The sequence below is a fragment of the Hemitrygon akajei genome, chromosome 14 (genome assembly GCF_048418815.1).
Source record: "Hemitrygon akajei chromosome 14, sHemAka1.3, whole genome shotgun sequence".
NCBI classification, from domain to species: Eukaryota; Metazoa; Chordata; class Chondrichthyes; order Myliobatiformes; family Dasyatidae; genus Hemitrygon; species Hemitrygon akajei.
Window position 1 is genome coordinate 21,090,439 of NC_133137.1, and position 23,005 is coordinate 21,113,443.

The 23,005-nt window shown below is 36.9% G+C and overlaps 1 protein-coding gene across 1 annotated transcript in view; it reads left to right on the forward strand.

The window, feature by feature from the left end:
• Nucleotides 1-23,005, forward strand: part of ift81 (intraflagellar transport 81 homolog) — a 71,737-nt gene that overhangs the window by 19,516 nt on the left and 29,216 nt on the right. The window contains exons 9-12 of the mRNA XM_073065617.1: nt 5,822-5,985; nt 8,558-8,653; nt 14,631-14,777; nt 21,177-21,326. Coding sequence (XP_072921718.1) covers nt 5,822-5,985; nt 8,558-8,653; nt 14,631-14,777; nt 21,177-21,326 — 557 coding nt within the window. The remainder of the gene's footprint in view (nt 1-5,821; nt 5,986-8,557; nt 8,654-14,630; nt 14,778-21,176; nt 21,327-23,005) is intronic.

The following is a 23,005-nucleotide window of genomic DNA, read 5'->3' on the forward strand; positions in this document are numbered from 1 at the left end:
TATATACACACACACACTTTTTGCACTCTGACCACGTACCTTCTACAGTCTTTCTCTTACGTCAACTCATTCAGATTTCCACTACTCGCTGGGTGGTTAGAGGGAATGCAGATTATGTATGCTTATTAATTTTGCAGAAGTGGGAATATTTCTGGGTGGCAGGGTGGAAATACGCCTCTACCAAAGGAGGTGTAAGGTGCTTCTTCCCTCTGCTAGCCTGGGCAAGTTGTAGCGCCTGCTCAGCCCCCTGATCAGGGACATGTGAAGCCATGGAAGCAGATGGTGGATGGCCGTTTGAGCAGCTGGTGCATATCACTAATTCTGGTTATGCGACCACTGACACCAGGCAGACAATCTCTGAAGATTATTGATAATGACTGGGGTCACCTGTCTTGTAAAGACCCTGCTCAGTAGAAGGCTTCTGTAGGAAAATTTGCCAAGAACAATTACAGTCATGGAAAGACCATGATTGCCCACGTCATACGACACGGCACATAATGAATGAACGAGCAAGGAACATTTCACTTTGCTGACATAGTAATGGGCTGGGTGGCAGCTTCTATATCTCTCCTTCAGACTAATGTTTGAAATGTTTGTATTGCTTTATTCTTAGCCTGTCTAGCTAGTAAGAGCTAATTTTCTTTCAATATTTGTGCTGTAAAGAAGTCTTTAATGTGATATCTTGTGACACCATTAATTATTTTTGAACATGTGCAGATGAATTCATGGAAAAGAGCCATTTAACTGCCTGCTATTTTCCATGGAATTGCTATATATTGTTACACCACAAACGGAATTTATCCACTGTAAGTTCTACAATATCAAAGCAAATTTAGGTTGAAATAGAAAAATGGAATTGGACTGGCTTACTGTGAAAAGCTTGTCTCGGATACTTCAGGTTCCTGGGAACCACCATCTCTCAGGATCTGAAGTGGGAGCAGAACATCAGCTCCATCCTGAAGAAGGCCCAGCAGCGGATGTATTTCCTGCGGCTCTTGAGGAAATACGGTCTGCCTCAGGAATTGCTGCTGCAATTCTACACTGCAGTCATTGAGTCTGTCCTGTGCACCTCCATCATTGTATGGTTTGGAGCCGCCACCAAGCAGGATAGAACCAGACTACAGCGCACAGTGAGGACTGCCGAGCGCATTATTGGAGCCTCCCTGCCCTCTATTGTGGACCTGTACTCTTCCAGGTTGAAGAAGAGGGCGGGGAACATCATAAAGGACTCCTCCCATCCTGCGCACGGACTGTTTGCTCTGCTTCCGTCTGGTAGGCGCTTCAGATCCCTCCAGACTAAGACTGATAGGCACTGGAGAAGTTTTTTCCCTAATGCGGTCACTTTGCTGAACAGTTAACTGCCGGTTAACTGTCAGCTAACTATTACTTGGATTGCACTACCTGTATGTACAATTTATATTTTCATTTATATTTATCATTATTATTGTTATGAGCAGAGAGACAACATCTGCCGGAAGTAAATTCCTTGTACGTGCATAGGTACTTGGCGATTAAAGTCTGATTCTGATACAGATCAATTCATTGTTCACTGGACTGAAGTAGATAAATCAATAACAGAATGCACAGTAAAGTTTAACAGCTACAGAGAAACTGCAGTGCAGGTAGACAATAAGGTACAAGAACTTAACGTGGTAGAGTGTGAAGTCAAGAGTCCATCTGATCATACTAGAGAGCCATTCAGCGCCAGAGTAGAAGCTGTCCTTGAGCCTGGTGGTACATGCTTTTAGCCTTCTGTATCTTCTGCCTGTTGGAAAGGGTGGAAGAGAAACAGGGCTCTTTGATTATGTTGGCTTCTTTACTGAGGCAGCAATACGTACTGACAGTGTCAGTGGAGGAGAGGCTATTTTCCATGATGTGCTGAGCTGTGTCCACACTCTACAGTTCATTGTAGTCCCAGGCAGAGCAGTTGCCATCCCAAACCATTATGTACCAGATAGAATACTTTATATGGTGCATTCATAAAAGTTGGAAAGGGTCCACAGGGATGTGCCAAACTTACATAGCTTCCTGAGGAAATAGAGGCATTCTTGGCTGTGGTGAGCACATGGTTGGACCAGAGCAAGTTGCTTGTGATGCTTACACCAAGGAATTAAAAATCTCAATCCTTTCAAGCTTGGCACTATTTATATGGCCAGGAGTATGTGCATCACTCCTCTTTGCTTTGCTGACATTGAGGGAAAGCCTGTTGCCATGACAACATGTTACTACGCTCTCTATTTCTTTCCTCCAACTGATCATTATTTGAGATCGGGGCCCATTGCAATGGTGCCGAATCTGGCCACACAGTCATGAGTGCACAGGCAGTAGAGTAGGGTCTGAGGACGCAACCTTGTGGAGTACAGTACCAGTATTGAGAATAATCATTGCAGAGGTGTAGATAAATTTAGACAGTTATGTCAAAATCAAGGACTAGAACATTGTATCACAGACGTCAATCAGCCAGCCCATTCAGTTTTCCTTCATTTAAGCTAACCCCACTTTCTTCCCACTTCCTATACCATGAGCGGCTTAATTTTAATCTTCTTAGCTTTAAGTGAAGGTGTGCAACGATCAGGAATTAAGTCATGGTCTCACTGTTGAAAGGTAAAAGGGGAGTGATTAAATATATTCTTATGAGATGGTAATTTCCTGTTATTTATGTTACTGTTTGATGAAACCTGGATGTTGCTTGGATCTGCTCTAGTGTGATAGTAGAGTGATTACACCAGACAATAAATTTTTTTGGAAGTTTTGTTTCCTCAGATTTTTTTTTTGTTTATGATAGATCATTTAAAGCTGAACACAAACATAATTTCAGTTTACTTGTGTCATGTAGGAATTTGGAGAAAAAAAGAAAGTAACTTTTAATTAATATAATGTGTTTAATTGCATAATGGTGCTGATGCTTTGCAATAGTTCAACTAAGCTAAAAATGTTTTGTTGATGATATTCATTTGTACTCAGTGTCTGAGGCTTCTCGCTTAAGTGTCCAACAATAATCAGCCAGTATTGATGAATTCCAGTTGCCCTGATACCATTTCTCCATGATCGCAATGTCCTGCTGAAACCTTTCACCGTGCTCGTCACTGACAGTGCCAAGATTTGCAGGGAAGAAGTCTAAATGGGAATGCAGAAAATGAATCTTTAGCGACATGTTGCACTTCATGGTTTTGTGTGCTTGAAGCATACAAGTATCATCAACCAGCTGCATATGGTTTGGTGCTCTGTAGTTGTCAAGAAAATTTTGAACAACATCCTTGAATGTCTTCCATGTGATTTTCTCTAGTTCCAGTAGAAGTTCTTTGAATTACCTGTCATTGGTGACTTGTTTGATTTGTGGACCAACAAAAATGATTTCCTTAAATTTGACATCAGTTCAAAACTTAGCAATTAGCAAAGGAAAAGGGATCTTAGAGATTATTATTTTGCAGCACAGTTGAGAGCTGTGATATGTTGGTGCAACCCATCATATGACGCTCAATGGTAAAACATTGAGGAGCAGGTACTTCCCATCCCCATACAAGCAATTTTGGCTGATAACAACCTGCAAAGGTACATAAATACTATTGATAACCCATGGGTGAAATTGACTCTTAAAATGTGGAAAACTACTATAAAAGAATTTACCATAATCTAGAGGGAGATATTGAAATTCTTAAATGGTGTGCATATGACTCGGATTTTACACCAAATAAATTGGATGCTAGATTTAAGGACTAGACAACTAAAGGAATAACAGTTCTTTGCTACATAATGAAAGAAGGAACACCGTTCAGTTTTGAAATGCTTTTTATTGGTATTTACAGATGCGACAATATGTTAATAAGATGCTTAAAATTATAACCAAGGCAAGTACATGCTTGATAGAGCTATTTAGAAAAGCATATAATTCAGATAACGGTAGTAGAATCATTTCAAGCATGTATAAGGGGTTGTCAAATCTTAAAACACATTCGACTTCATACATTAAAACAAAATGGGAGAAGGAAGGAGGGATAATTATATCTGAGGAAGAATGGACAATAATATGGAGGTATCAATGGAAGTGTACCAGTTCACGGAAATGGAGTTTGGGTGGAAAAACTTGATAAGATATTTTATTACACCTTCTCAGAAATCCCATTATGATAGTAACCTCCCTGTTTGCTGGAGAAATTGTGGAAATCAAAATGCAAATCATTATCATATTTTTTGGGACTGCCCTGTTATCAAAAACTATTGGAGGGGGATACACAATGCCCTACAAGACATCTTTAAATGTGAAATACCCTTAGAGAGTAAGACCATATATTTTGGATATATACCTCAAGAAGGTTGAAAAGAGATAAATATTTAATGAATATATTGTTGGTGGCTGGTAAAAAGACTCTTACTAGGAAATGGTTATCACAGGAGAGCCCAACTTTAAATACATGGATGGAAATTACAGTGAACATTTACAAAATGGAGAAGATAACAGCATCTGTTAATCATAAGCTAGAACAATTTGATTTATACTGGGAAAAATGGTTTAACTACATTATGCCTCATAGGCCTGATTTTATTCTCACAAATCAATGAATAGGTTGTAAAAAAAAAAGATCACTCCCTACTTGTACATAGTTTTTTCCTTTTGTTTGTTTTTTCTTTCCACTCTTTTCTATAACTGTATACCTCAGATAAATACTTTGTGGAGATTTGTGATATATATGATTATATGATATATGTGTACAATGTCTGGAATACATATTATGGAAATGTTTGTTTGATGATGAACTTCAATTAAAAAAAATAAATTACAAAAAAAAATTGACATCAGTTATTTTTGGAATTATGTATCTCAAATATCAAAATCCTTCATGGAAATTTATAGCCTTTCTAAAACCTGCCATTCAGCATCTGCCCTGCCTAAGCATGCCCAGTCATGCCTGGACAAGGTAGAAAACTTTTCAGATTACATTTTGAGCAACATTTTAATTGACTTGAATTATAAATTGAAACGGCAAATATAGGCGATTTCAAAAATGGTGCGTGATAGGGAAATTTCATGGTGATATTCAGCAGCCAAAAATCCATAAGATATACCCAAAAGTATTCAGGAAGCAAAATCTTTGTTGTCCAGTGTCATGGATGGAAAGAAAACATTTGCAGAATTGACAACAAATCTGAAAGTATGTAATATTTTGCAGTCATTAATTGTCTTACATTATTTCATTGCTTCAATTTTTCATTTCCTTTACAAATAAAGGTTAATAGTTCCAATTTTTATTCATTTATAAGAAATGAGTAGTGCTTGTAATGTCTTGCTTTTAATTGTTTTTAAGAAGGTGGTGTTGAGTTATCTTGAGAGAGTACAAATTTCCTGTATAAGGATTTACACTAGATACAAAGTTCTCTGTAAATGAAATCTCATGTTCAGCCTGCAGAAGGCATAGTTGTTCCATGATGAAATGAAAATATTATTCAATATTTGAGGTGATCTGCCTAATAACCAGACTGTGAGGTTTATTTAAGCCTTTCGATGGAAGTGGTGATGGTTTTAAGCATTTGTGAATTCTAGTGCTGACAATTGTAGATTGAAAAATATCCAAATCCCTGAAAAATAGACCAGCATGTAGAATCTATAATAAATATTATCTAAAATAAAGATTCAAAAGTTAACATACTGAGTAATGTGGTATAGAATTTAAAGAAACCAAAAATAAAATCTATTCAAAAGAAACCAAAAATAAAATCTATTCAAAAGAAACAATCAGTAACTGTTAATTAATGTGCCCGGTTTTATTTTGAGAGTAAAGTACTTTATTGTCTCTGCCTGATAATAACTGAATGTTCATTTCAGGTTTGATGAAGAGGCTGGATGAAGAGATCAAATTTAATACCTACATGGTTTCTGACAAACTTCCTAAGGAATTAGAGAGCAAAAAGAAAACTGTTAATTTTTTACAAAAGGTGGCCCTGGAACCTGCTATGGGACAGTCTGATCTCAATGATCTTGAAGCTAAGGTGCAGTGACGTGACAATGTTTTATATCGCTTTGGATGTTGATTATAGTGAATATGCCTTATGTACATTCTTTGTAATCTTATTTTGTTAGCGATTGACAACTGCCTCAAATGGACCTAATTTATCACATTCTTAGTGTGTTAAATTATGACCATAAGACACAGGAGCAGAATCGCGCCATTCGGCCCATCGAGTCTGCTCCGCCATTCCATCATGGTTGATTTATTATCCCTTTCAACCCCATTCTTCTGCCTTCCCCCGTACCCTTTGATGCCCTGATTAATCCACAGATTCACCACCCTCTGGTTAAAAAGAAATTTTACCTCATCTTTGTTCTAAATGTATGTCCCTCTATTCTGAGGCTGTTCCTCTGGCCCTAGACTCCCCCACTATAGGAAACATCCTCTCCGCATCCACTCTTATCTAGGCCTTTCTATGTTCGGTAGGTTTCAATGAGATCCCCCCTCATTCTTCTAACTGCAATAAGTAGAGACCTAGAGTCATCAAATGCTCCTCATATGTTAACCCTTTCATTTTGGTTATCATTCTCATGAACCTCCTCTGGACCCTCTCCAGTGCCAACACATCTTTTCTTAGATAGGGGGCCAAAATTGTTCACAATACTCCAAATTTAGTCTGAGCAATGCCCTATACCACTTCTGCCACTTCTTTGCCCATTTGCCCAACCTGTCTAATTCCTGCTGCAGACCTCTTGCCTCCTCGACTCGATCTGCCCTTCCACCTATATTTATATCATTTGCAAACCTAGATACAAAGCCATCAATTCCGTCATCCAAATTGTTGACATATAATGTGAAAAGAAGAGTCCCAAACTCTGGAACATCACTAGTCACCGGCAGTCAATGAGTAAAAGTCCACTTTATTTCCATTCTTTGGGTCTTGCCAATCTTCTATCCATGCTAGAATAATACCATGGGCTCTTGTAAGGCAGCCTCGTGTGTGGCAACTTGTCGAAGGCCTCTGAAAATCCAAATAAGTAACATCCACTGACTCTCTTTTGTCTGTCCTGCCTGTTATTTCCTGTAAATTATGAAGGAATACAACAAAATAAAGGGGAAATGAAAATTTCTGTCATCACTATTTCATGAAATGTTGTTCATAATTTTTTGCTACATTTGATGATTGTGTTTAATAGTATTGCAGTTTTAGCAAAGTCCTCTTTTGTGCAATATGTATAAATTATGAGTACTTTGCAAACTAAAGGAATGTTTTGCAACTTTCCTTAATGGCTTACTGATTAAATTAACACAACAGTGTCATTCTAACTCTGTGAAACTCAACATATATCCTGTGAGATAGTTCTGTTCAACCTTCCTTAATGTGAGAACTATACCTGCAGCACTTGTGGGCTTGCAGCATTGTTATCATCAGCTGGTCTATTTTTCAGGGACTTGTATTTCACTTAAAGGATACACTATCCTCTCCAGCCTGCTCATTAACCCAGACCTAAGGGAAGACAAGTTAATTTACTAGAAATTGAATAGTTCTTTCCAATGAATGGTATTAGGCTTTGTTATGCTTGCCTCTTAAGATGGCACAGCACAAAATATCTCTAATGTACCTAATTTACAGACAAGTGCCAACAACTAGTTCCCAGAAGTCAACTATTAATCAGTGGAGTTATACACTGCACTGAAATTTCTGCCAAAAACCACAGAGCCCCACCTTAAAGGTTCTTCATCAGCTGAGTTAAGTCTTTGCTCAAGATTAGTACTAAAGTTAAACTTGTGTTTAAGCAAACTTAAATAATGAATACACTTATCAATTAAACACATTTCAGTTAATTTGGTTTAAAAATGTAGATTACTTAAACATATAAATTGCTTGAGAGCCGTTCCTCTCCATTGAAATTGCTGGGGTTGTTGAAGATACTGCAGTTTTGGCACCTACATTTCTCAGCATAATTGATGTGAAATTGCACAAAGTTGCTGTCTGCTGCCTTACTCAATGAGAATCCAGTGGTTGAAGTGTTGTTGGAATGGCAGCAAGCATTTTTCAGGTTAGTTCTGAATTCCTTGTCCATTTGGGCAGCACTCAGGAGTCACGGATTGCTAACTTAAGCCAGCAAGGAAAAATGTAATTCATTGGGTTGCTATCTACTGAGGTGACAACTGCAGCTCCTTGTCTTCAATACCCATTGCTAAAGAAGAGAAAAATATTATCCAGTCACACATTTTGTTAAATAACGATACTCTTTTTTTCAAACTTTTTATCCAATATTTGTATTTTAATTAAAATCTTTCCTTTTGAAAACAAAATATTAGGAATTCTAAAATTTGAAAATAATAGTTAGCAAAAGCAAGTGCAAAGCTTATATAAGGACAAAAGACAGAATTGAAATGAGACGACCCCCACCCCATCTTCTCACTTTACGTCTGTGTCTATCTAACTCTTTCTGCTTTGTACTTGTATAAGTATCTATTCCTCTAGGTATATTTTCTAGTTGTTGTGTTTGTGTCTTATGATTAGAACTTCCTCTCAATTTCTTGCTACTTTTACTGCTTCTTTATTTCTAGAAGCAGTTCACTGATATGATTGATTTTTCTTTTAGATCAAGGAAGTTAATACACAAATTAACCAATTAATTGAAAAGAGAATGATGAGAAACGATCCAATGGATGACAAACTTTTCCTTTTCCGCCAACAGGTAAGGAAAATGTAAACCATTAGAAAAGAAAGTGTGCTCTCAATAGATTCTCTTCAAAAAATGTTGTAGGTGTTAGCCCAAGATCTTAAGGCACAAACTAACAGAGATGGGAGTAGACTCTCACATGGTGGATTGGATAGTGGACTACTTGACAGATAGACCTCAATATGTGCGGTTGGGAGACTGTAGGTCTGACACGGTGGTCAGCAGCACAGGAGCGCCGCAGGGAACCGTACTCTCTCCGGTCCTGTTCACCCTGTACACATCAGACTTCCAATATAACTCGGAGTCCTGCCATGTGCAGAAGTTCGCTGATGACATGGCCATAGTGGGGTGTGTCAGGAATGGACAGGAGGAGGAGTATAGGAAACTGATACAGGACTTTGTGATATGGTGCAACTCAAACTACCTGCGTCTCAATATCACCAAGACCAAGGAGATGGTGGTGGACTTTAGGAGATCTAGGCCTCATATGGAGCCAGTGATCATTAATGGAGAATGTGTGGAGCAGGTTAAGACCTACAAGTATCTGGGAGTACAGTTAGACGAGAAGCTAGACTGGACTGCCAACACAGATGCCTTGTGCAGGAAGGCACAGAGTCGACTGTACTTCCTTAGAAGGCTGGCGTCATTCAATGTCTGTAGTGAGATGCTGAAGATGTTCTATAGGTCAGTTGTGGAGAGCGCCCTCTTCTTTGTGGTGGCGTGTTGGGGAGGAAGCATTAAGAAGAGGGACGCCTCACGTCTTAATAAGCTGGTAAGGAAGGCGGGCTCTGTCGTGGGCAAAGTGCTGGAGAGTTTAACATCGGAGCTGAGCGAAGGGCGCTGAGTAGGCTACGGTCAATTATGGATAACTCTGAACATCCTCTACATAGCACCATCCAGAGACAGAGAAGCAGTTTCAGCAACAGGTTACTGTCGATGCAATGCTCCTCAGACAGGATGAAGAGGTCAATACTCCCCAATGCCATTTAGACTTTACAATTCAACCGCCAGGACTTAAGAACTTTTTAAAAGCTATTATTAATGCTTTTTGAGATAATGATTTAGATGCATATCATATTTTTTTACTGAGTTAAGTATTGTATGTAATTAGTTTTGCTACAACAAGTGTATGGGACATGGAAAAAAGTTGAATTTCCCCATGGGGATGAATAAAGTATCTATCTATCTATCTATTGACTAATAAATATTTAATGGAGTGCAAATCTTTGGCTTGGCAGTTACAGCTAATTAATGTGATAAAGTACAAACCCCATTTCCAGAAAAGTTGGGATATTTTCCAAAATGCAATAAAAACAAAAATCTGTGATATGTTAATTCACGTGAACCTTTATTTAACTGACAAAAGTACAAAGTAAAGATTTTCAATAGTTTTACTGACCAACTTAATTGTATTTTGTAAATGTACACAAATTTAGAATTTGATGGCTGCAACACACTCAACAAAAGTTGGGACAGAGGCATGTTTACCATTGTGTTACATCACCTTTCCTTTTAATAACACTTTTTAATCGTTTTGGAACTGAGGATACTAATTGTAGTAGATTTGCAATTGGAAATTTTGTCCATTCTTGCTTGATATAAGACTTCAGCTGCTCAACAGTCCATGGTCTCCGTTGTCTGATTCTCCTCTTCATGATGCGCCATACATTTTCAATAGGAGATAGATCTGGACTGGCAGCAGGCCAGTCAAGCACACGCACTCTGTGTCTACAAAGCCACGCTGGTGTAGCCCGTGCAGAATGTGGCCTGGCATTGTCCTGCTGAAATAAGCATGGACGTCCCAGGAAGAGACGTCGCTTTGATGGCAACATATGTCTCTCTAAAATCCTAATATACACTTTAGAGTCAATGGTACCTTCACATACATGCAACTCACCCATGCCGTGGGCACTGATGTACCCCCATATCATCACAGATGCTGGCTTTTGCACCTTTCGCTAATAACAATCAGGATGGTTGTTTTCATCTTTGGCATGGAGAACTCGACGCCTGTTTTTTCCGAAAACTAGCTGAAATGTGGACTCATCTGACCACAGCACACGGTTCCACAGTCTTTCGGTCCATCTGAGATGAGCTCGGGGCCCAGAGAACTCGCCGGCGTTTCTGCATAGAGTTGATGTATGGCTTCCTCCTTGCGTAATACAGTTTCAAGTTGCATTTCTGGATGCAGCGATGGACTGTGTTAAGTGACAATGATTTTCCAAAGTACTCCCGAGCCCAGGTGGCTATAATTGTCACAGTAGCATGATGGTTTCTTAGGCAGTGCTGCCTGAGGGCTCGAAGATTACGCGCATTCAACAGCGGTTTCCGACCTTGCCCTTTACGCACTGAGGTGTCTCTGAATTCTCTGAATCTTTTCACAATATTATGTACTGTAGATGTTGAAAGACCTAAATTCTCTGCAATCTTGTGTTGGGAAATGTTCCTTTTGAACTGACTAACAATTCTCTCATGAATTTTGGCACAATGGGGTGAGCCACGACCCATCCTTGCTTGCAAAGACTGAGCCTTTGATGGACGCTACTTTTATACCCAGTCATGATACCTCACCTGCTACCAATTAGCCTGCTTAATGTGGAGTCTTCCAAACCAGTGTTACTTGAATATTCTGTGCATTTTTCAATCTTATTTTAACTCTGTCCCAACTTTTGTTGAGTGTGTTGCAGCCATCAAATTCTAAATTTGTGTATATTTACAAAATACAAATAAGTTGGTCAGTAAAACTATTGAAAATCTTTTCTTTGTACTTTTGTCGGTTAAATAAAGGTTCACATGAATTAACATACCACAGATTTTTGTTTTTATTGCATTTTGGAAAATATCCCAACTTTTCTGGAAATGGGATTTGTACTATTGGTTGCCAACTGGAACTCTATTCAGCAAGGAACCTAGTCTTTGGCAGTTATGATAATACTTTTATCAATAGCATATGGGAGCCCATTTAGAAACTACCGCTGCATGAAATTAAATGCCCAATGGACGTGTATAATCTGGTTGTAGAAGCTGCCTGTATAAAGAGTAGTCAGTACTTATACAGTCAGTTTGGATTGGCAACAACATCTCTTCCACAATCTCTTATTAGCACAGATACATCACAAGGCTGTGTGCTTAGCCTCCTGCTCTACTTGCTTTGTACTTATAACTGTGAGCCTCAGGACTCACACCACCAGATTCAGGAGAAGTTTTTACCCCTTAACCATCAGGCTCTTGAAGCAAAGGGGATAAATGCACTCAGCTTCACCTGCCCCATTATTGAACTGTTCCCACACCTATGGACTCACTTTCAAGGACTCTTCATCTCATGTTCTTGATATTTGTTGCTTATTTATTTTTTCTCTCTCTTTTGCATTTGTACAGTTTGTTCTCCTTTACACACTGTTTGTCCTTCCTGTTGAGTGCAGTCTTTCACTGATCCTATTGTGTTTCTTGGATTGACTGTGTATGCCCACAAGAAAGTAAATCTCAGAGTTGTATATGATGACAAATATATACTTTGATAATAAATTTACTTTGAACTTTAAACTTTTACTAATAGTGGTAATATGTCCTCTAGCCGGTTTGCATTCCCATATACTGTACCACTTGTAGTAAAAAAATCTTTATTGCCTCCATTGAAAAAAATCTTTATTGAACTGCTGTTTTGCCTTTATTTATCAAAGGATGTACCAGTGTTGGAGGCAGTTCTAAAGAGATTCATTAAGCTAATTCCTCAAATGAGAGGGTGGTCTTATTATGGTGACTAAAGAAATTAGATTTGGAGTTAAAGGATGGGGGATGATCTTACTGAATCACATGCTATAACTAGGAGTTCAATAGTTCAAAGTAAATTTATTATCAAAGAACATGTATGTCACCATATACAACCCTGAGTTTCGCAGTAAATAGAAGTGACACAATAGAGTTAATGAAAGACTGCCTCTGATAGGATGGACAACAACTAAGATGCAAAAGACAGCAAACTGTGCTAATACAAAATGAGAAGAAAAATATAATAATAATTAAATAAGCAATAAATATTGACAAAGTTGAGTTGTAGAGTCCTTGAAAGTGAGTACATAGGTCATAGGAGTAGTTCAATGATGGGGCAAATGAAGCCTCTGGTTCAAGAGGCTGATGGTTGTAGGTAGTAACTGTTCTTGAACCTAGTGGCGTGGGTCCTGAGGCTTCTGTACCACCTTCCTGATGGTAGCAGTCAGAAGAGAGCATGGCCTGGGTGGTGGAGGTCCTAGCTGATGGATACTGTTTTTTTGTGAAGGTGTTTGTGCAGATATTCTCAGTGTTAGGAAGGTATGAAAGGGTAGATTTTGAGATGTTTCCAGTGGTGGGAGAGACTCAAATGAGGGGTGCACAATTAAGCTGAAAATTGAACTTAATTTTAAAATTAAATTTAAGATTAGGAGCTTCTTGGGTTGGTATATGTTGGAAAGATTGGGGAACTTAGAGCTATGTGGAACCGGCACAGACAATGAAATTAGACCTGAGCAAATTAACCAATTCAGGAAATGTACGCGACTATTAATTATGCCCCAGGTTCCCCCACCATCAGAGTTAGAATAGCTTGAAGTTGCTGTATTTACTCTTGCAAGTTTTTGTTTTACACAAAAGGTATATTTTGAAATTTTTCAATTTTTTGACATCATTTGAAGAAATTTGGAATTTTATGGTCAGTAGCTACAAATTTCAGTCCTTGTTTGCTTGGAACCTTCATATCTAAACTTAGTAATTAATCTTCTACTCCAGCCTCTCTAGTATATGACCTTTATCTATTTTAGCCTATACAGCATCCTTTATCCTTGATTGGGAGTATCCTCTTTGGTGAGGAAAAGTATTGGCTTGAAAAGTGAAACTGCAGGCATTGACCTTTGTAACTGTAGAGACTTTCATGACTCCCGAGTGAAGGTGTATGACCTGAATTTTTACACAGCTGATTGCTGCTCTTGAGACAACTATGTTCCACTGTCAGATTTCCTCTCATAGAATTGAATGGGGAGGTGCTTCCAGTACTTGGGTTGAGAAATGTGTCTGATGAAACTGACTCAAATTCAGGAGGCTCATTCACTAATGTTGAAAGGGTAAGCAAAATTAGAGCACATATTGTCAGTTCAGGAATGGTAATGAACAAAAAGCAAAGAATAGGAATATGTGAATTTTTTGGGGGTTGGGGGTGACCCTTCTTGCTTATGAATACCCAAACTACTGGATTCTTTTAACACATGTAGTTAAGTTGAACAATGTAATAGACAATGGTGCTGCAGAAATAATACATCATTTTGAAGCTTTAGATTTTTGTCTAGAAGTTGAATACAGTACTTAAGCTTCTGCTGAGGGGTTGATGAAAATGTGCGATTGCACAATGGGATTAGTATTTTTGCTTGTTTCTGATTTTCATCATATCCTTTTGAAATAATATGTGCCAAGCCCTGGTTAAGGTTTTTACTGCTATGCCGTAGATATATCATTTTATCAGTTCTGAAAAAGTAGTGCATTCTTCTTTTAGCATGTTTGGGTTTCCGGTTAAAGGTAAGGGGCTATGATGTTCAACTTAGGAATGCTGTGTCAGCTAATCAGGATGGTGGAATTGGGAGAAGGTTCTAGAGAAAGCTGGGTGGAGAGAGAGTTGTGACGGACACTGGTGGGGTTCGTGGTCCTTTTGGCGGGAGCTGTGGAGAATATAGGAGGAAAAATGGAGGAGGATGTCGTGGGAAGCCTCCCCGTTGCATGAAGTGCTTTGTGAAAATGAATGGCTTCAAGGAAGAAGGGTCACTACTTCCAAAAAAGAGCCCGTTGTTCGAAATGAATTTCGAGCAAAGTTCAGAGTTTGGTATGTGCTTTCCCACTGACTGTAGGTCCGAACTGTGAATAAAAAGACAACTTCAACATGAGTTCCAAAGTTCCATGTTTGGACTGGTTTTAACTGTAATGAGACCTTAGAAATAACCAACTTCTAAAGTAAAATTTAAATTTCATCCAGGCATCTATCATTTCCCGCAAAAAAGAGGCAAAGGCTGAAGAGTTACAAGAATGCAGAGAAGAACTTCTGAGCATGGAGAAAGAGCTGGCACAGAAAACGAGTCAGGCTCGTGATTTTGATGGCACTGAAGTTCTGAAAGGTGATGAGGTAAGATAACTGAAGCAGGTTATATCAATACTATCTCATCAGTTGAAGAAAGAACAAGATATTTGTTAGGTGTTGTACATTCTAATTTGATATACATTTATTGATTCATGATGCGTGTGTCATACAAGCCAACCTCTAAAGTTCCATTGGTATTGTAAGAGTACTATTCAACAAGGAGTTAACTTTGATAGACTGAATTGCTTTGCTGTCTTGTCTTGTGGGTTTTCTCCTTAATTGATAAAATGGTCTGGTGCCTTCTTGGAGTTTTATGAGCTCTGAGAAAATTTGAGATCTTTTTATAATAAAAACAAAATGTTGTAAATGAGCAACACATCAGCATATATCTGTGGAGAGAGAAACAGATTTAATACTTCAGGTGGAAGACCCTGCAAAGTAAAAGATTGTTAATATCTTTATTTTAAACATTGAATATTTCAGTTATTTGTTCTTGTGAATATGGAAGAAAATCAGCATTTGTTTTTCATCCCTACTTGCCTCTAAAAGTTGCTGCTTGTCTTTCTCTTGAGCTGTACAGATCATCAACATATTCTCACAATTCCATCAGGAATACTTTTCCAGGATTATTCAATTGCCATGAAAGGGTATTGATGTATTTCAGCATAATCTGCAACTTGGAGGCAATAATGTATATTTTGTTTTCTAGGTGGTAGAATTTATGAATTTTAAAGTTGTTTCTAAAGAAATCACAGCGAATTGCTGCAGTAAAACCCAGCAGATACAATCATAAGTGATGATAGAGTTATATGGTTATGCCAGTCCAGTTGTCTGACTGAGCTAGTCCCATTCGCCTGCATTTGGTTTATATCTCTTTATCCCTAATGTGATCAGAGTTTCTACCTCTACTATCATGTCAAGTTGTGAGTTCTAGAGCCCAGCTAACATCTAGGTGGGGGAACAAGTACCCTTTAATACTTCTACGTCCCTTAAATATGTGTCCCTTAGTTATTAAACTCTCTGCTAAAGGAGCTGGGCCCTTACTATCCACTCTACCCATGCCTATATGATCATGAATGTCTCAATCACATTACTGTTCAGTCTCCGTTACAAAACAACCAACCCCAGCTTAGTTAATCTATCTTCATAACCAAAATTATTCAGGCCTTGTATTACCTTTATAAATCTCCTCTGTAGCCTCTGTAGTGTTACAGTGTTTCCTTTGAGATAGCAGTGAAAACTCTGCAGATTAAACTACCGGTAGTTATGGTTACCCGATTTCATTTGACGGTTGACCTCCCTGGTCTTGTATGTGGCTGCAAAAGAAAAGTATTGGTATTGGTTTATTATTGTCACATTTACTGAGATGCATTCAAATAATTACCACTTGAGAACTATTCTTTTGAATTTAACTGGACTTTTGTTTCCAAAATACTTCTAATTAAGCTTATCAAATAATTTTGCCTCAGCAAATACTATAATAATAATAATGCAGATTCTAAGTAGTAATGATAAATACATGTGTCTATATTATTAGTGCTCTAAGGATATTGGGATTCTTGGACATAGGCAAACATAATATTTATATTAGTTATTATTTTTCCTGCTGAGTCATTTACAAATTGCCTGGTAAGGGAATTGGGTTTGGAGGGGTGGTGGAATATGCTGCCTGACAAAATAATGTAAAATGCTGGATATATCAGATCAGGCAGTGTGAAAATAAATATATATGGTGAATACCACCCTATAATTCAAATTTGCATAAACAACTCATCAATATACATCACTGATATATACATATGTAGCATTGAAAATGAGACATTTTAATGGGTTAAGAAAAAAATTAAGAGATGCCATGTCAATTCTTGACTCAGTTGTATGTTATATTATAATATACTTCTGCCCACAACAAAATCCTGCAATAACCTTCATAGTTATTGAAATCAACATAGGTGGGAAATTTGTACAGGTATTACTGAGGTGAGTTTGGATGTTGCGGTTTTAAATGTTCAGAAAGCAACATTATGAATCAAGCTGCTTTCTGCCTGGGTTAAGTCCCTTAGTGAAGCCAATAACAGTAATGAGAAATGAAATATGGAGGTTCAGACATTGTGCCTTTCTACAGTTTTAGTTTAGTATTAGTTTACTCATTTATGCTGCTGAGAAAACACAATTAACTACTTTTCAATCACTATGTTTAATTCCAATCTGATGAATTGCATTCACCTCAACTGTTTATTCAAAAAGGTTTTGACCTCTATAAATGTTTGAATTTATCCCCCTAGCCTTGTAAAAAAATGTTTGCCACCATTTCCTCAAAAGAATTGGGGCCTAGTCAACACTGAATGTGTTAATGTAAACAGCATGTGTTTGCGGAAAATCTATTCTAATTAATCTGACACTGCATAGAAGGATTAGAGTCCATGTTCTTTATAAAAAGAGTCAGGTTATAAAACTCTGCTTCAAGCTGTTCTTCAAAGCTACTTCAAAGGCACTTTGTACAGTAATTTTGCTAAATACAAGGCTATTTCAATAATGTATTTTGAAGATGGGGAATAGAACCAGGCTGCTACCCAGCCCCTGAGCAAGACTAATATTTAAATTTGAAATATATCTTGTTATTTTACTATATACTAAAAAACAATACATCAATGTCAATGCTGCTACTTTCCATCTTGCTATGTGCTTTGGGGTAACCTGTCCCTATCTGTTAAACAAATGAAGATGGTATTGCTCAATCTGGAAGTTGAGAGGATTGTGGTGAAGATTTTCCACTTTATAACAGTTCATTGCCTCCTCTCAATACTGTAAGAAACTGTTGCTCCTGAGTGGCGTTTGCTTGTGTGAGCAGTTTTATATTGCCCCGACAATATTCCCCAACCAGTTTCAAATGGATCTATAAACACCGCAAGCTAATACTGTTGTTGGCCGTGGAGAATTGTATGGGCTGTATATTTATAGCCCTTAAGGTCTTTTGTTAAAGTCTCCATTACACTGGTTGTACCTAATGTTTGTGATTATTGTGCTTAGTAGAATTATTCAATTTTCAAAAGGATAAAAGTCATTTTCTTGCAAATGTTATTTCTAAGGGTAAATGTGTGTTCCAGCTTAAGCTGTAAATATTATTTTCTTTTTAATTGACATGAGGTGGAGCTGCATACCTATGGTGTAGTCTGAGACCTACAGAGGAGGAAGGCTGAGTGGGTGGATGCTTGTAACCTATTAAGTATGTAGTGCTGCAGCTCCAGTTACCAAACTATGATTATCATTTGTGGCTTGCCAAAAAACAGGTGGCTATGACCCATGACAAATACGTTACACATGTTGCATTCTTTACACAGTATTTGAATAAGCTCCATAGATCTTTTGAAGATCAAAGTATAATTAACATGCAAGCTTCAACAAGTTTGCTTCTTATCTTTGTTAATAAGTCTACAAATTAAAAATTTCTCAGTAGCTCTTTGATTAGCTTTCTTCAACAAATGCGCGGCTGGTACCAGCCCTACAAATGATGACAACTTTCTTTTTCTCTTTAATGCTTATCAAAGAAGTTTACAATGTGGTTCAAATCATGCAAATTGCAGGCACTCTAACTGTATTTTATGAATTTACATGGACACATAATCAAAGCATTCACACAAAGTTTTGAAAGGTTAAATGTATTGCTTGAACCAGCTTTGAAACAAATTTGCTGTAGTATTTGAATTTCCCTTTGTTGCATCAGCTGGATTTTTGTTTTAACTTATTGCAATTATGCTGTACTAAGGAGTTGATTCATTAGGCTGCACACAGCAATTGGCAGTTTTTTTCAGCATGAAATTAACCTGGAACCTTCTTAGTAAGGGTAATTAGAAGGGAAGAAAGAGATTCAATTTTATTTACCTTTCCCTGCTATTGCCCCTCTCTCCCATGCAGTCAGATTTTTTTATTTCAGAATTCCAGCTTCTGTTAGTTTGTTGCTTTTTGTTGTTCAGTGAAAGAATAATCAGGTAGAATTTGGCAATTTAGCATATCCTGTGTTTGGTCCTCAATAAGTATCTGATTTCAGACAGGTAGCTGCTGCCAGGTACTACAATGAACTATTATGCAGCTATATTTGTGACTAGGATATGGCTAGGATTGGTATTCAGTTTTGAGAAATTATGATTTGCTACTCTGCATTACTTGGCTAGCATCGTGTATAAATGAAGAATGACCACGTAGGGGAAGCCTCAGAAGGGAACTGGTATTTCTAGAACTGTGTTCTACTCCTGTTGAAGGACTCCTGGTTTATTTCAGGGGTAATGAGACTACCCAAGCCTGTAAATTATTAAGTATACTGATGCCACCAAATCTGGCATTAAAATGAAAGTGCAATGATTTTCTTTTACTTTAATATTCATAAATTTATTTCCTTTATGACCTTGTTTTGCAGTCTGAGAGGCTGCTGAGACAACTGCCATAGAATGAAGAAATTTGCATCTGTTGACCAGGGTAAAGTAGTGAGGTGTCAGACCAGAATTATGACTAATTTTGCATGACTTTGGCAAGATTGTTGAAAGACCAAGGAAGTAGTTACACAGCATGAACAATGAATTCATTTACATAATTTGTCATTTCTTAGGATTTTCACATTGAAAACTAACCCAATGTGCCATTAAAATATAACAAATCTTTTTTAGAAATTCTGGATCTTTATTTATATTTGGGTGCATATCATTAATAAGAATGGGTAAAAGATATATTTTAACTTGTATTTTTATGGTTGTTTTTCTTTCACCTATAAGATCAATGACTTGCTGTGTTTTGCCACAGCAATTTAATTATTTCACCAATGATTAAATGTGACTATTAATTTTAGTCTGAATGTAACAACTAGATAATTGGTGATAAATGTGTCCTGGAATAGAATAGTGTGGGGTTATCCCTCATGATCTCTGTGTTTCCCAAAAACTGAATTGTAATCAATATCCATTAATACTTGGTATTATCAATACCCATTTATGATGCACTAGAGAATGTAAGATGAGCTTTAGAGAGATTTGAGCTGTTGGTGGAATCTGTCATTCTATAAGAATGAATGCTCATTGATGAGTGCTGCCATTTTAACAGAAAACCTGTCCTAATGCTGCAGAGCATTCGATCGATACAGAATGCGATAAAAAATTCCATTCCATTTAGAATTAAATATCAGTATTTAATATACAATGGTTAATACATCATTAACTACAAGAAAGTGCCAAAACAAAAGGGTGGCATGGTAACATAAGGGTCAACATAATGTTTTACAGCAGCAGCTGTAAGATTGGGATTCAATTTCCACCATTGTCTGTAAAGAATTTGTACGTTCTACCTGTGATTGTACGGGCTTTCTCTGGGTGTTCAAGTCTACTGTATTCCAAAGATGTACAGTTACGATTAGCGAGTTATGGACCTGCTATTTTGGCGCCAGAAGTAAGGTGACACTTGTGAACTGCCCAGCACAATCCTCACCAATTTGATTTCATGCAAAATTATGTATTTCACTATATGTTTCATTGTACATGTAACAAATAAAGCTAATCTTTTTCTTCATAAAATACAGTTTGGAATTGAAGTGTAACAAGTGTTAAATAGGTGGGTTGCTGGGTGCTGTAGCTTGTTGGGCTGGAAGGGTCTGTTCTACATTGTATCTCTAAGTAAATTTTTAAAAAGTAACCTGGTCATTTTCTGATTGAGAACATTTAAACTGCTTTGATATGCCGTATTAGTGAATGATATGAATTTTTGGTCAATTTCATTATTATAAGTTATAAATTTACATTTAAGTCATTCAACATAAGTAAACTGTATCTGTTAGATCTTTTAATGAAAATGAAATCTGGCTAATTGATTTAGTGGAAATAGAAAGTCTACTTAAATTAATATTTCAGTGGCAAATCTAGAACAAATTATATTGCAAAGATTGTAGACTATTGATAATTATATAACATGAAAATTAGCTTTGTACTATAAATGCTAAAGATATTATGTGGAGTATGAATTATGGATCACAACAATCGTATTGAATGTGCTATTATTTTTAAGCTTATATTAATTATTCTTGGCTTAGCTGCTGAAATTGTTTTAATTTTTTTTGGTTGGGGAAGAAAGGGTTCAAATTTTGGTATGAATTATTTAAATAAGATGCTTCAACATTTAGCTCCATGGTGGAAAGTTAGTGGGTGGGGAAAACTCTACGTGATACATTTTCATGACTATTTTTGGCTTCCTGCCTAGGACTTTTTATAGACTATTCCATGTTGTCTAAGAAAATGAGACTGCCATATTTAGCACTGGCAGTCTCTCTTTTGTTCTGTAGACATAGATTATTGTCAATTCTGAAACTAATAATACCTTTTTTCCAGTATTTTTGTATTGGAGGCAGCAGGCCTCCCAATTTATTTTCAGCACTGACTATATTAACTTGTTCTCATTAAATTTTAGTTCAAACGCTATGTCAGCAAACTTCGTAGCAAGAGTACTGTATATAAGAAGAAGCGCCAAGAACTGGCAGAACTGAGAGCAGAGTATGGTGTCCTGCAAAGGACAGAAGAAATTCTAAAACAGCGGCATGAAGCCATGCAGCAACAACTGGTAATATGAGAACCTTGCTTTCAGTACACTTCAATGCTCAGGTCCATTCTGAGAAGTTACTGATAATTTATCTGAAATGATACAACTTACCATGAAACATTTCAGTCATCCCCCTACAAGTTCCAGTGCCTTTAAGTAATGCTCAGTGATTACTGAGAAAAGTATAAGTTAATATTAGCTTCTAATTTATAATTTTTATCTTTAAGCATGTAGAATGTCTCTCAGATAATTAAATGTTGTTTTTTCACATTCTTTACATTAAACCTATTTGTAATTCTTTGCCCTCTTTAAAATTACAGGAGCTAGTATTCTATTTAAAGTTCAAAGTACATATATGTCAACATATAGAACTCTAAGATTAATTTTCTTGCAGGCATACACTATACGTCCAAGAAACACAATAGCATTAATGAAAGACTACACTGAACAGAATGGTCAAACAACCATGTGCAAAAAACAACAAAATGTGCAAATACAAAAGAAGTAATAATAATAAATAAATATCGAGAACAGGAGGTGAAGAAAGCTTGAAAGTGAATCCAAGGGTTATGAGAACAGCTCAGTGATGAGTGAATGAAGTTGTTCCCTCTTTTTATATCTATTCCCTCAATTTCTATCTATTGATTTTTTTAAAAATAAGCAAATGTCTACTTGTCATTTATTATCATCTGAGGCAAAAATTAATAATATTCAAAAATAAGATTTTATGAATCCATTATTTTGCCTTTGCAGTTGTGTTCTTTGTAAACAGGTGTTATTACACAGGAATTAATTTTTTATTGCTCAAAAAAATTTGCTGGTACCTTTTGCAACAGATTTTTAATGTTGCTCTGTTCTCTTTGATAGCATCAATTTTAGTTCAAACTTCCATAGTATTTGTCCTTGTTACAGTTATCTTTGGTTCTTTAGCTAGGTTTTACTATATGTTTTTTAAAAATCCAAAATATGTAGAATTGAATTTGCTTGGTAATCCCCCATGTTAGCTCCCTTAAGCATTTAAGCTCAGCTGATCCTCACAGTAATGGAGACTACAACCTGTAAAATTTAGTTCATCCAAAATTTTAAAGTTAAAAGTTATAGATGTTGCAAACCTGAAAGCATTGGTGAAGAGAGAAACAATTAACATTTAAGGTTGATGTCTTTTCAACAAAATTCAGATGCCTGTTTCCCTACATTTTGTTGGTAATTGTCTTTGAAAAACCTATTAGAATGATTTACAATGTTAGAAGTGCTATATAAGTACAGGTTATTGAAGAAGATGCAATTATAATTGATCTAATCAGCGCATGGGATGGGACTGTCATCAGATTGGTTTGATTTTGGTAGAAATTGCAGAGAATTTTGATAAAGGGTGGAATTGAAAGCATAATTGCCATATTAATTTACAGCTTCATTTCCTGCATCATTTTGCCTTTAACTATTATTGTTTTGTACCCAGATGTCAGAAGAGTGGATCCTTTGAAATTTATTTTCCCTGCGAGTTATTAGACTCAAGTTGTGTGAGGTGATGCATAGACAGAAAATAAAGCTGATAATAAGGCTTGGTCATTCACAAAATGCACAAAGAAGTTATTCCTCAGATGTATTCCAAGTGTATTTTAACTAGTGCTTTCATGGTTTATATTTTATGGTCCTTGGCTATTATATATAAGACTTGCATTATAATTGTTTAAGATTTA